The following is a 15,297-nucleotide window of genomic DNA, read 5'->3' as shown; positions in this document are numbered from 1 at the left end:
ATTTTTTAACCAGTATCTTGTGCAAACTTTTAGAACATGTAATTTATTTTAATCTAGTCTCATATCTTGAATCAAATGAGTTTTTTACCTCCTGCCAACATGGATTCCGGAAAAACTATTCCTATGAAACACAGCTTCTGTTATTTACTAATCACATCGCAGCAGCTCTAGACCGAGTCACCTTTCTTCATAGTGTTTTTCTTGACTTTTCTAAGGCTTTCGACAAAGTACCTCATCAACTACTTCTACTAAAAATCAGCACTTTGAAACTGGACCGAAACATCCTCAAATGGATCGAATGCTTTTTATCTAACCGAACCCAATAGGTTATCGCTAACAATCGCGCTTCAATCTGGCGTCCCTCAAGGTTCCGTGTTAGGTCCACTATTATTCTTTATCTACATAAATGATCTTCCAGATAACATTAACACTAGTATAAAGATATTTGCAGACGACTGCGTTATGTATCGCGAAATAAATAACCCTAATGAGACACTTGTCCTTCAATCTGAAATAAATAAAGTATCTGAATGGTGCAATAAATTATTAATGACTCTTAACATCAGCAAATGCAAGCACATGACATTTTCGCGAAGCAGTAATGCCTCAATGTCTTCAGAATACAGAATTAATGGCATCGGACTGGAGCGCGTGTCTGCCTACAAGTATCTCGGTGTCTACGTATCTGATGACTTGTCATGGCACACTCACATTGACTACATCATAGGTAATGCAAATCGCACTCTCGGTTATTTCCGACGCAATTTTTTCCAAGCTCCACAGCAGCTAAAATAATGCTCTAGCAAACTTTCGTTCGTCCGAAACTCGAATACGCGTGTGCGATTTGGGATCCGACACACCGCACTCTCATTCAATCCATAGAATCCATTCAGAATCGATCAGCTTGTTTTATTATGTCCAACTATTCACGTACCGCTAGTGTCTCGCAGATGAAATCGTCACTTACCCTTCCTAACCTTCAAACTCGGCGCAACATCTCGTGCCTATGTTTATTCCGCAAACAGTTCCATCACCGTTCATTGAATCAGCAACTCATTTCGCAGTCAGTGTACTTAAAGGGACCCTGAAACGCTTTTGACGATTTTCTACAAACGTACTGAGTCGTTAGAGTAGGTCCTTCTGATCATTAATTGACACATCTAAGTGCTCTGCGTAAAGCGTATAATTTATTATAAGGTTTTGAAAATGCACATCGCTGCCGATCGCAGCGCACTGCTCGGCGGAATTATAAGCCGCCCCTACCCATATGACCGAAATAACCCATATGACGTCAGTGGGGCGAGCTATCCGATTGGCTGACCAGGGCGCGTGATCGATAATTTTTCCAACTTTATGGTAAACAAATGATCTTCGTAATAGTTGGAATGTTAGTTAATTTGTTTTTATAAAGAGAAAGTAGCAGAAAGATAATGCACAAGAACAATTTTTCAGTACACTTAAGCACTTCCGGCACACAGCAAGTGTCTTCTGCTTGTGTTACAGCGTACTCCATTTTGACGAGAGCTCCGTGGTCAGAGTTGGTATCAGTCTTTTCGCGAGCACTATGATTCGATTTTGTTGCCTTGTGGACTGCAAACGTAGCGACTGGCAATATGTCAAGCTGCGACATCGTGTCCCTCTGCAGGGCAGCGTACGAGCGAACTGGCTGCTGCGCATCGGACTGCCGCTATCCGATCGGCGCCAGGATTTGCACGTTTGTGGCCGTCACTTTACACCGGAAGATTACTAATGCACTACCGTTTGGCGAGTCCCGTATTAGGGCAAACGTAAGCGCAAGGGGACAGGGTCTGGCCGCTTGACTGTGCCGTAACGGGATGAGCCGAGATGAGCAGAAGGGCAAAGGTGAATGGTCTGCACAGTGCAGCCACCTGGTAGCATAGAGCTCAACCATACACAGTAGCAATAACGAAGCGTATTGTCTTTTGCTGCTGGTGCGTATTTTTCGCAGGAGTGTAACCATCAACACGTTGTTTTTATAAATGTTGAAAATGTTTTACACTTGGTTAGAGCAATATTAGCGCTTTGTTTGGCTGGTTAAGCGCTGCGCCAACAAGTGTCTGGACCGTGCAGACCAATCGGGCCGCTCACGTACGTCTGCGCCAAAGTTCCTTCATAAGCTTGAGTTTATGCCTCCAGTCATTTGCCGATATGACCAGCTTGCCTGTGGCTAACGGAATACCAGACACGTTCGGCGCTACGACAGAATGCTCGCAACGCACGCTGCTTCGATAGCTCTCGCTTGGGGTCGACAGCCAAGCGGCTAGCGGAGAGGTTTCGCGCGGGCGGGCTTCAAAACAACCGGATGTGGACGATGTGACGTCGCATCGTGAAGCAGGACCAGTGAAGGCGGAGCTTAGCCCCGCTCGCTCGGCGAACGAGTTGAGGAGGAAAAGCATGGCTGGGAAGGAGGGTAACTTCTAATCGCTTGTAGCTGCATTACTACGTAACGCTTCACTTAAATTGTGGTGCGAATGTTGTACTTAAGCTGTACCCTACGCGTCTACAAAATTTGTCCGAACCGTTTCAGGGGCCCTTTAACCTCCCGTATAGATCACAGCAATAAGGTAGCTGTTACTCTTTGTCGCGCTGACATGTTCCTGAATTATTTTATGCCGAAAACCTGTTCTGAGTGGAGCCGCCTTCCCTCTTCTATCGCCACCTTAGCCGATGCGTCATCATTCAAGACCGCTGGGACAGATCATCTTTTAAAATGAATCGAATTTTTCTGTGTTTTTTCTTTTTATTTTGCTGCTCTTACTGTCTGTTTATCTTGTCCTCGTGTTATACGCTTGAATGCTTTTTGTTTGTAAGCCATGTACCCACCCGCTCTGTAATGTCCATTGGGCCCCTGAGGGTATGATAATAAATAAATAAATATAGGGTGAAGGGAGAGTTAGTCTACAGACAAGCCGCATTAGAAGTGATAAAAACTTTCTACAGACAATATTTTACAGAATTTAGTTCATATGATCTCAATACACCCTCTATAGAACACTTATAGAGGGCGAGTGGAGAGTCATTCTATAGACAGGTCGCGTAAGAAGTTCTAAAGACATTATATAAAAATTACTTTATAGAATTCAGAACATGTGACATCAATGCACCTTCTATTGCACATCTATTGTGTGTGAAATGACGTGTTTCTACAGACCGATTTGTTTAGACATCTTATAGAGATTCTATGCAGACGACTCTATAGATGACGAGTTCGTATAGAGTCCCTTTTGACTCCATAGGAACTCATTCAGAGTTCTAAAGGAACTCTAAATCTATTCTCATAAGGGCAGACGGCGGCATTTGTTCAGGTGACTTGCGCACCTTGCCTTCCGCATTGCTAACGTGGTTTAATTGAGCCGTACTCCCATACTATGCTGAAGAAAAATGTACTGGTTCCCCGATTCTTATGGAATTTGTAGATGGTCGTGCTCACGTGTGGGCGGTGAACGCATCTTTGAAACAAGTTTTACTGCCAATAGGACTCAAGCTGGCTGCCATTGACTCAGAAGCGACCGTCAGTATTGACGCTGTTGACACCTCGACCAACGCGAGTGCAGCAAATGGCGACTACTCTATGGAATTATATCGCATGACGAACAAGTCGCTATCCTCTTCAGAGCGGAAATAATCGCAAAAAATGCTCGTCCACTGTGCGCCAATTTTCGATTTCGCACAAGATGAGCGCCTAATTTCGCTTCCTGACTCGCGATCGCAACACCGCGTTAAACACGGGCCAGGCGACGCCTATTCGCCAGAAGCCGCACCCCGCCTCTCCCGTAGAACGAAAAGTAACCGCTGAGCAAGTTCAAGAAATGCTGCGGAAAGGCGTTGTCCATGAGTATTGCAGTTCCTGGGTAGCTCCAGTGATACTAGTTAAGAAAAAAGACAATTCTTGGCGATTCTGTGTTGACTATCGAAGACTTAACGCAGCCACAAAGAAGGACCTATACCCTGTGCCACGCATCGACAATGCTATCGATTGGCTTCATGAAGCCTCCTACTTCTCAACTGTTGACTTAGGATTGGGACATTCGCAAATACCCATGCACCAAACAAACAAAGAGAAAACTGCTTTTGTGACGCCAGACGGTCTCTTCGACTTTAATGTCATGCCTTTCGGTTTATGCAACGCGCCAGCAAGTTTTGAAAGGCTTATGGACACAGTGCTGCGCGGATTGAAATGGGAGTTCTGAATGTGCTACGTCGATGATGTAATCATTTTTGGCAAAACACTTGAGGAGCAGAATCAACGACTTGGCATCGTACTGGACCGTATGCAAAGCGCTGGACTGGTTTTAAACTCAAAGAAGGGCCACTTCGTCGAGAGCCAGACTCTCGTGCTCGGTTTTCTCGCCGACAAAGATGGTATTCGACGTGACCCTGAAAAATTGCTACCGTGCGCGATTTTAGCCAACCAAAGACAGCGAAAGTGCTCCGTAGTATCTTTGGCTGGTGTTCGTACGTCCGCCGGTTTAGTAAGAACTTTGGCAAACTTGCTCACCCGCTCACGTGCCTCCTTCTCAAAGACAATTTCTATGTATTGGACTACAGGGTGCGACGACGCGTTCCGTCAGCTGAAGCATCTACTAACTTCTGTGCCTGTTTTGCGCCATTTCGGTCCCAAGGCCATGACTTAGCTACACACTGATGCTCGCGGTGTGGGCGTTGGCGCCGTCCTCGTTCAACTTTCTCATGGGCACCAGCACCTCGTTGCGTACGCAAGTCAGACACACGACAGCGGATCGAAATTACATTGTCACCGAGTTGCATGCCTGGCAGTACTCTTCGCCATCCAGAAGTTTCGGCCATATCTGTACGGTCGCCATTTCAAGATAGTGACAGATCGTCATTCTCTTTGCTGGCTGGTTGGACTGCCGGATCCTTCCATTTTACTATCCCGTTGTGCTGTTTCATTAAAAGCAGTGGTCGTTACCGCCAGCATGATGGGCATGGTATCCATTGGCTGTTCAGATGCACCTAAGTGGGTGAAAGAAAAAAGGATAGTTAAAACCATACAAGTTGTAGCTCATTCTGGGTGCATTCAATAGGTTGTGTATGCACGAACGGCAGCGACCGGGCCATGTTGGTGCACTTCATAGCGAGGAGAACAATGCGCATACTATCGCAAGTGCACATCAAATAAATGGTCTCATGCGCTGTCGTGTGTTGAAGCAAACATTCCAAAGTAAGAGAAGACAACCTTAAGGCGAAGTAGCAGAAATGTGAATTTTTTCAGCATGTTTTCGTAGTGTGCACGTGCGTGCCCACTTAAACCAGGGAACTTTCCGATAAAGGATTACGCAAAGGATCTCTCGTATCCATCTGTGCGGATAAAGTCGCGGTGGATCTTAACAAATTCAAGGTTTGTTCTTGGCACTTTTTAGCAAGTACGTCAACCGTCGTGTATTTGACCATGCCTATTTGTCTCGTGTGGGCGTGTCGGACTGCGTTCATGCACATTTTTCACAGTGGCTTTCAAAGCAGGGCCACATGCCCAAATGTAGCCCATTGTTTGCACAAAATTGACGCTAGTAGCACTTCTAGCTTGTGCATGTGGCAGCATGTAAACGAGGCTCCACTTTAATTCAGTTTCGTGTTGTAGGCTACCGATAGGAGCTCTTTCATCTCCATGACCTCTTGCTTAGTAGAACACCACATACATGGAGCCACCATAGGCGGTCACAATTATATTTTGTATAGTGCCCTACTTCCTGACTGCTCTTGCTTAGGGCATGTTCAATTTTATTCGATAGTTTATCGACGCAATGTTACAGTTCATTATCAGCACATAAATGAGCAAGCAGTGCGAAAGAGCCCCTTTAAAGCGATGCCAAATTCTACACATATGGCACATGCCTTACTGACCAAAACACTCCTTTTGTTTAAAAAAAGATTAAAGCTTCCAGAGCGTCAAAGCTCCTATAGCTTCATGGTTGTTTGGAAGCACAAACACACACAATGAACAAAAACGAGACAATGAGTGCAGGTGCTTCTTTGCTGTGTGTGTTTGCGCTTCCAAACAACGATAAATCTATGCCAACGGGACCGGTTTACCACTCTCCTCCCATAGCCTGTTCTCAATAAGAATGGTGGCAGCACCGGACACATGTAGACAGAATATATAATGACATGCTTCCAAGATTAACTGCATAAAAACCTAATCCGTCGGTTTTATAGGCATCTGCATACTAAGTGATAAGACTACTGCTGACGTACATTTGGTGTGTTCTCAATGTCATTATTTTCGGGGTTTGAAGGGTGAGGCATACCGTAAATGGCCACGAAAGGCTTGTTTTCTATGCCTAATCTTTCAAACAGTGCATGAAACCTTACCGAATTGCCAAGCTTTCTCTTCTAAGTTGTATTGTCTTGCTTGCATTTGGTGCTGAACAGGCCGAGACCATCTGATTTTTGAGCCTCATGACAGCATTTCACGGTGCTAGTTGCATGCGACAAAAAGCTCGTCGTAATCAATTGAGTCACAGTGGACTACCGCAGCAATTATGATGCACTAGATGGCATAATTTATAGCCTTTTTTCGGACTGTTCTGGCTCAGCTTCAATCACCACCTGTGCATGCATACATTGTTTCATGTCTAAAAAGTCCTTTAGCCTGTAAGTTATTTATATCAGAAAATTGCTTTTTTATTTCTAATTGTATGGTTAGCTCCTTATAATAAAAAATATCCTAACGCCTCCTTGACTACGTGCTGACAGTGCTGCGAGTGCATGTGACTTTCATATGGGGATGCAAATCTATAATGCTCTTTGCTTGGGCATGCAGCCACAGACATACCAAGTGCTAGGGGGCCCTGAACGCTTCGATACCCCAATCTAAAGCTTTCAAGTATGCTACTGCATCATCTATGTTATTTTTGTCATGTACCATCACAATGGTTTAGCATGTGAACAGCAAAGCACATGGGTTTTGATACATGCTGCGCATGCTCAGGTAAGTTATTGGGCTTGTCGCTTTGGCATCACAGAGCCTGACACAGTGTCCTTCACGGGACACAAGTGGGGAGTTCTGCATCGGCCTACTTGATCACATAAGTCTAGCCCACAAGACCAACAAGGTGACTATAGCAATGTGCGCCTTCATGGTAACTGGGATAACTTCAGTCGGACGATCACCCAATGTAAATGGCTACAGGATTTGCAGCTCCAGCTAGTGACCCCATCATGTGTTGTGGTCCTGCAGGCCAGCATGTGGTGCTGCACCCAGTGGGAGCAAGGCACTCATGGGAATGGCAGCCGGCCCAGACTCAGTCTAAAAGGCTGTGGCAATTCTGTTTGGCAGGCCATATGAATCGCGGTGGTGGCGAAATGGTCGAGCATTCCCCTCGTATGCGGGGGGTAGTACTTCCATACGATCCTAGTGCCGCTGGGAACCCATCAGTTTATTTATTAGGTACACATGTCCCGCAGCGTGGCGCTCGGTCTTTTGCAGAAGTTTTCTTGTCGAAATTGATCCTACTGAGATTTGAAAGGCCTCTGGGTGCTCCTTGTCTCACCATGGCAGGCTAGCGCTGCTGCCTGGTAAATAGGTACCATGGTAACCTGGTACACTCGCGGTCACGTGCTCAGCCATTATGGAATGCTTGGAAAGGGATGTTTCTCTCTCATCCGAGGGCGTCCCCTACCTAATAGCTACATGATGATGCCACACTGGAAATCGCGGCCATGGAAGTGGCCCAGACCCCCTTTTTAAATCTCTAGAGCACCCCTTGCAAAATGAGAACCCCTATAAGAAGCCGAGCACTGGGCCAGGGGACATGTACACCCATTAGGAGAACTGGCGAGTTCCTGGTAGTGATCAGTTCATGATAAGAGTGGCATGCAATCGAGCGGAAGGAACAATCTGTACTATACTGGCCTATATCTCGGTTATTGTGAACATATCAGCGGCGCATTTCTTCATTAGATTTGACCATGTCAGGTATTCCACTATAGTGGTCACTAGTCGAGATAGTCCTAAAAGTTAGCTGTATTGTTTAGTTCCTTAGTTGAGTACTCATTATTTCACAGTGTGATTACTGATTGGTTTTCATGACGTGTTCGATTGCAGGCTTCCGATAGCCCAGTAGAAAAAGTTATTTATATTCACTAGTAACAAAAGCCTACCACTGCCTTGTGATCATTGAATCACTCTAAGATGTTTCAGTTGAGAACCACGAGGACAGAGGGTGTGCATCATTCCCTCTTCTAACAATCTCATGCGAACATCCCGCAATTGCTTGCTTGAATTGACGTAACCTCTCTTTGCGGCGCTGGCACAAAAGAAATGGTCCACCATCATAGACTTTACGTCGCGAAGATTGATGAAACAGCAGAGCTCTTTGCGCTCCTTTCACCCACCTAAACTTAAGCTTAGCCCAAACTCAGCTCGATCTTAGTGATCATCATCTCGCATGCCAAACTTGGCCCAGGACTGGTATATGCTGTACTGCACTGCGTATGTTCAAACTCCTCGTGCATCTCGTTATAGTTTTCTTTCAGCTTCTGAGTCCGCTTCACCTCAATTTCATCGTCGGTAGGGCCGGGAAGGGCACAGTAACGCCACTCTCGTTGCTAGGTATGAATGGCACACTAAAGCGACACTTGGTGCGTCTTCTCTTGTAGCATGTATGCATATTCACGAGTACATTGGGACGCGTCAGTAAACAGGGACCTGAATGCGGAAGCCGCGCAGCCTAACGTATTCTTTTCACCGAGCAGCTATCGTCATCGCCATTAAGACGCCTCTCTCGTACTGACGCCGCCAGCACACACATCACCTCTTTCAAGGAAAGTACCTGCACGTCACAGCTTATGTAATCGCCAGGCTCAGCTAATTCCATACTATGCGCCTCCTATCCACGGCACCTTCACCGCGCCGCGCGCTCATACACAGCTGTCCCTCTACCCCACCTTGCTTAGCCTCCCCCTTTCCACTTCGCCGAGCGGAGTTTTCTGCTAGCGTTCGGCACGGCCAGAGCTGAAGCCTAAACAGCTCTCCTGTTAACCTCCAAACGTTGTCGTTTGTAACACGGTAGGAAAGCTACTAGTGTTCCATGTTGCTGTTTTATTTCGGACTATGGTTTCCACTTTCACACTTTCTCTGTCTTGCTTACCTCAGAATTCGAAGGTTCTTGAAGGACGCTCTGCTGAAATCGCATGGTACTCGTTTAATAAAGGAGAGATGGCTCATCAGCCTATTAAAAATGACAGAGTTGCGGAATTGTGAGGTGACAATGGGGCCAGCCACCAAGGAATGCTTCCCCGCACGTTTACACCATGCAGAGAATGCCTGATTCCGCAGCGTAGGCGAACAGTGCTTATAGGGCAGTGTTGGCCTCTTCTGTGGGACGGAACTACTCCTCAAAGCTGGCCACTTGCCTCCCGGTGCTTTAATCGAAGAGCAGAACTTTGGACGCTCCCACAGCAAGTGCCTGATATACTGTCGTTGTTGAGGAATTATCAAGTAAAAGAGAAAGGAAAAAGTACATCTTCTGTTCATTACGCTTGTGCATTACTGTGTGATATGAATGCGTGTGCTACAATTGTTGCATATTCGTATGGTCATATACAGAAAAGGCATAGGCGACTACTCCTGCAAACATCACTAGTTATTTCATCACAATCTTGAGATGAGCTGCGGCAATGCACAATGCGAGAATAGAGAATAAAATTGGCCGAAATATAAGCGTAAATGATATTGGCTTTCAGAAATGTGCTACACACTTCTGCTAGAAGCTCTTCTAGCTCCATTATAAATAAACATCGCGTGTCACACAGAAGAAGGAATTTTTATTGTTTTATTCGGCTTCACTCTAATTTACTTTTTTTCTGTCAGCGATTCAAGTTTCCGTATTTCGTAATATAAGTTAGTTTTGACTCTGCATACTTTTGTTTTTTACCATATATTGTGTGTTTTGCAGGATGCATGCAGCATATTCAGCATTTCTTTTTTTTCTTAAGTTAATACTTCTACATCCACGCTAATTCCAAGGGAACTCTCGTTGCATGAAAAGTAACAAATACTATGCAATGACCACGAGACGATAACGCCGTTTAAAGTGCGAAAAATTGCTAAAATAAAAATTCATAGAGATCTTCCTGTGTTCTCTTTTGTTTCCCACATCCCCAACGCTGCCCGATCTCGCATCTGAAAGTCTGCATATAATTATGTTGGGCTAATTATGCGATAAACTAGGGGACTATACTCAACTTGTTTAAACAAAGAATTAAGTAATTATTTACCGCCGAGTTGAGATCAAAGCAGAGGCAAGCAAGCATGCTTTATTAAATTCGTCTTCTTGTTGGCTTCATTCAACGCTATGCACATTTCAATGGCTATACCGACAGCCTGGGCACAATTTTATAGCAATGCCTTTTTGCGTTAGTGAGTGATCAGAGCAATGCGCCGTCACTCTGACCACTCATGAATACAAAAAGCCATTAGCATAGGAAAAAGCACCTCTACAAAATCGCAGTCCTGAACTCGGAATACTGCCACATACCTGAGATTCTGCAACGCATGTTTTGCGACTTTCCTCACTGCTTGCGAGAGCAGGACACGCTGCCCTCTGCGCTCGCAAGAAACAAAGGCAATGATTATCAGAAGCGGCAATTCTAGGTCCTCACCGTGACAGCTGGGCAGCAAAAATAGCTATGAGTGCTGTTCTGGGCCATTTGCCGAATACAGGACCATACTTGAGACTTTAGAGAGACCAACGCATAATATGATTACTGTACACATACACATGATCTTATTTTCCTCAACATCTTTCAATACGTTTTTTGTCCCCTTTCCACCTTACCCTGTGCAGAGCAGCAGGCATGAACATACTAGTTCAGGCTTGCCTCTGCTTTTAATTCTTGGGAAAAAACATTTCCGTCTCACTTGCAAGCTATGATAGCATAGTTATTTGGTACAAATATCTGTCTCTGTAGCAGCTGCTGTTCATGGTGACTTTGGGTGTTAGATGATTAACATATTACGTTTAATATAAACTGTTGCTTAATGCATATCTGGCTTATATGGCACTGTGATAGGGCAGGAGTATGAAAATAATCTGCCCCGTATTTTTTAAAGTGCTCGTAAGATGATAATTCCGACTTAACAAAGGACATCTGCAGCTATTCTATAAATGAAGTTAAAGACCAAGGTAAACTGCAAATCGTTCAATATAGCGCCCATACATCAGTGGCGTCTACGCCTGTTTACATGTCATTCAAGACACTCACTTGCACTCACGTAAAGACCAGATGCGCTAACACTGGGAAGTTTGAAAGCATGTTAGCTCGCGACGATTCGGTGTTGTGGAAAATAACAATGCGAGGACCATGCGTGAAGCCATCATCGCGGTCTTTACTTCAATCGCAAGCCGCAAAAGAGGTATGGGTCGCATGCACGCAAATTCACACCGTTAATAAGCGATGGTTTCCCAACTCACCATTTGCGTCGGCATTTTCAGGGTCAGAGCAACTGAACTATCTTGAAAGTGAAATAGCAGGGCTCACGTCACGCTACAGCTGATGGACCAAGTCCTAAAATTTGAAAAATGAAAATGCATGAGCCGCGTCGCTTCATGTCACAAGCTGCAGTTTCGGCAGACGTACCTTGAAGTCGCAGCTTTCGTGGGTCTCGCGCAACGTGCAGCTCCTGTTCGGCCAGCTGATGCTCCTAGGCACGAAGCGACTGGGGGCATGGCAGGCATGGCCGAGGAATAATTTTCTAGCTACTTTAGCGCTTATCTAGGGGCAAGGAGTACCTCTTTGACCTAACGTGACATCCGGTTTCGAGTCAAACCGGGTACAGCCAGCCTGCGGGGAGACGCTTCTTCGCAAACTCGTGACGTAGCGTTTTCTCCGTTGTTTCCAGTACTTCCTTGATGTCGATGTTGCGAAGCGCTGCGTCTTGCGGTTGGCTGCGTGCACGTACTTCAAAACTGATTTTAAGTATGTTCTAAGCTGTTTTCACCATTAATACTCTGCAGACGATTTGCGTGTGCCCACATAAATCGATCTCACACGTTAACTTGACTTCGAAATTTTGTGTCAGTACTCCTTCAAGCAGCAGAAAAGCAGCTGAAGAAAATTCGCTCAAAGCAGTGCCAACCTGATACCTTGAACAACACCGTTTCTGGTAAGAAAACATCACTGTGACCATTTACCTCCATCAACACTCAAACAACCGTAAGAAAGTAGCACTCCGTGATAACATAAGATATGCTTTTCCTTTTACCTCTCCAATAATCTGGGAAGTCTTTGCAAGACAGATAGGGCAAGAGCAGTAAAAAACTGAGTGTATAAAACAAAGCATAGAAAAAGTTTGTAGATTGCCGGAGATTCGTAATTTACCGCATTTCGTAATCTACCGCATTCGCTTTTCCTGCGAAAAAAAAAAAACGTTGACAAGACCAGCAGATGCATTAACGAGCGGTTAAGCGAACAGAACAATAAGTGGAAGAAGCTGCTACCTGGTGGATTTCTTACACTTTAATCGCAGGTATGAGGGCGCCGTGCCCTGTCGGATAGTACTGCTATTCAAGGAAAATATGACGGCCAGGGTACGCGCCTAATTGCAGAGGCTATGCCCGTAGACGCATTTCATGAATCATGCTTAGAAATCCGTCGATAGCATCCATAAATCCGTAACCTGGTTACACCTATTGCAGGGTAAAGGCCTCTCCCATACTTCTCCAACTACCCCAGTCATCTACTAATTGTGGCTTTGTTGTCCCTGCAAACTACTTAATCTCATCCGCCCACCTAACTTTCTGCCACCCCCTGCTACACTTCCCCTCCCTTGGAATCCCGTCCGTAACCCTTAATGACCATTGGTTATCTTCCGTCCTCATTACATGTCCTGCCCTTGCCCCCCCCCCCATTTCTTTTTCTTAATTTCAACTAAGATGTCATTAACTAGCGTTTGTTCCCTCACCCAATGTGCTCTTTTCTTATCTCTTAACGTTACACCTATCATTCTTCTTTCCATAGCTAGTTGCGTCGTCCTCAATTTAAGTAGAATCCTTTTCGTAAGCCTCCAGGTTTCTGTCCCGTACGTGAATACTGTAATACCGTGAGTACCGTCGATAGCGATGTCTCCTAAAGAGCTATAAACGCTTTCTTCGCTGCAACTATTTATTGTCGAGCTTAACTTCAGTTGGCAGTGAAGTTTCATAAGTAAAACGGGCTCAGCAGTGAATTGAACTGTACTACAGGCTTTTGAAGAGTGAAATGCTCAGACTCCCCTCACTTTGTATATGTCTATTGCACAGCTCATCGCTTCCGCTGATGAAAAAACCCTTCAAGAACAGCAGTCTCTCCGGAGGTATCAAATGCGGCACCACATTGAAATGGTCGCATGACGACGATTTTGTTTGCTTCTTTGACTAGCTGGTGGAGTAACAATCCCCTGCGGTCCGTGTGCCTTGGTTGTCAAGTGCTGTTTTCTTAAGTTGTATCCTACTATAGATTTGATGCGCAAGTGGTGAAAAACGTTACGGAAAAAAATATTTTTATGGTAGGATACAACTTAAAGAACAGCAGTTGACAACCAAGACATACAATTGGCAACAATTGACAACAAATAAAGGTAAGAAGCAGGACTGCTCTTTGATAGCAAAATTGTTTTGTAAAAACGAAGAAAACTTACCCCAAAGTGGGGCATATGCCCATGAGCTTCCTATAACAGGAAAAGCTGGGATTTTTGGCACTTCGCTGAAAGGCTTTTGAATAGAACCCTGATCGACATTTGGAAAGTTCCTTACGGCACATCTCACGACTAATCGACTAAAGTTGCGTGAGGTGCCCGCGAGGCTGTCACACTTAGTTATCTTTTGCAACATAGCGATCCGCCGTAAATGAACCGCTCCGTGACCACGCTTGGTGGAGAATGGGATTACCGGGGTAGGTCTGCTGTTCTCTTAAACTGCGCGCGCGAACGGACGTGCCGCTCGTTCTAGCAAGATGTCGCAGGAAGTCCCCTCATTACGAAATTGGTAGCGTTTTTCTGCACGCCGTTTTGATAAGTGCATTGACCCTAGATACGGGACGCGTTTGTGAAAGAAGCGATGGTTGCACGACACACGGATGCCGAGGCTTCTCAGAAGGCGTGCCAACACGAGCGCAACTTCATTTCAGTTGCGTTGATACAGTGACACGCGCGCCATAACGAGCGTTTACCACCGGCTTACACTGACGGAAATGATCCAGTGTGGGAGGGGAAATAGTCGCGTGATAGCAAAGGCTCCGGCATCACACTTGCGTAAACGTGTCTCAACAGCATCCTTCTCCCTAGTATAACGCCTTTTAACTGCAACTAGGCTGGGCCATCTGTTTGGATCCCTTTAGTGGACTCCAAGTCAAAGAAATGCTTTACATTGTTGTAGGAGCACCACTGCACCAACGCTTCCCCAGGAGTGTCTGCATTCGTTCGCCATTACTGGTGCGAAAACCTTATGTGTCCTATGAAGCAGAAAATCCGGTGTTGTGGAGAACGAGCGGTACCAAAAAATCATTATCACACCATGTGATGTCATCAGCGCCTTGTATGGCGTTAGTAGTAATGCATATAGTAGTAAATGGTATAAGAACGTTATTTAGTTGTAATTATGGGTAATTAAAATGAGTGAAAGTGAATTAAAGACAGAAAAAATTAGAGTAGGGTGACTTATGGTCAAGTAAAGTGAATTAAAGTGAACTAAAATGAAGGTGAAATAAAGTGGATTAAGGTTGTACATATTATAGTAAGCTGGATTAAAGTGGATTAAGGTGAATTAAGGATGGTATAAATTAGAACAAGGTGAAGTAAAGTAGGGTTGTGAAGGACACATGACAATGTATGACGCCATGTGACAAGGACAATGATGTTTATTGTCGAATCAGTACAGTGTAATGATACCAAGGGGCGTGCGGACAAGCTGTCAGTTGGACAGCTTGACAAAGCCGCAGGCCCTCGCATTGGCGATTACAGCAATAACAAACACAATCAGTTCATAACTGCTGAAAAATTATAAAGAAAAATACGCAAATAACAATAGAAAGTTGTGTAGCAACATACAAACTTACACAATCTTACAGGAAATGCATGAAATGCAAGCATATATTACTACACAGACAAATGCAATATTCTATAGAGATGCAAAAAGAAAAAAAAAGCCCAAGGTGCACATTATTATACAAATATTTTTCTGCTAGAAGAAGAGCAAGAATGACCAAAGCAAACAGTGATTTTGTCCAAAAAAGGCAACAAACCAAAAAACAAACTTTTTGTTTAAAAATCTACTAAGA

The 15,297-nt window shown here is 44.8% G+C and overlaps 1 protein-coding gene across 2 annotated transcripts in view; it reads right to left on the bottom strand.

The window, feature by feature from the left end:
- Positions 1–13,884, bottom strand: part of LOC139052507 (probable cytochrome P450 12a5, mitochondrial) — a 151,284-nt gene extending 137,400 nt beyond the window's left edge. For both annotated transcript variants that reach the window (XM_070529624.1, XM_070529625.1), the window contains exon 1: positions 13,661–13,884. In XM_070529624.1, the coding sequence (XP_070385725.1) occupies positions 13,661–13,853 (193 nt within the window). In that variant the 5' untranslated portion in view covers positions 13,854–13,884. The remainder of the gene's footprint in view (positions 1–13,660) is intronic.
- Between the last annotated feature and the right edge of the window lie 1,413 nt (positions 13,885–15,297).

The sequence above is a fragment of the Dermacentor albipictus genome, unplaced genomic scaffold, assembly GCF_038994185.2.
Source record: "Dermacentor albipictus isolate Rhodes 1998 colony unplaced genomic scaffold, USDA_Dalb.pri_finalv2 scaffold_26, whole genome shotgun sequence".
Lineage (NCBI taxonomy): Eukaryota > Metazoa > Arthropoda > Arachnida > Ixodida > Ixodidae > Dermacentor > Dermacentor albipictus.
This window is presented reverse-complemented; position numbering and strand designations above follow the sequence as displayed.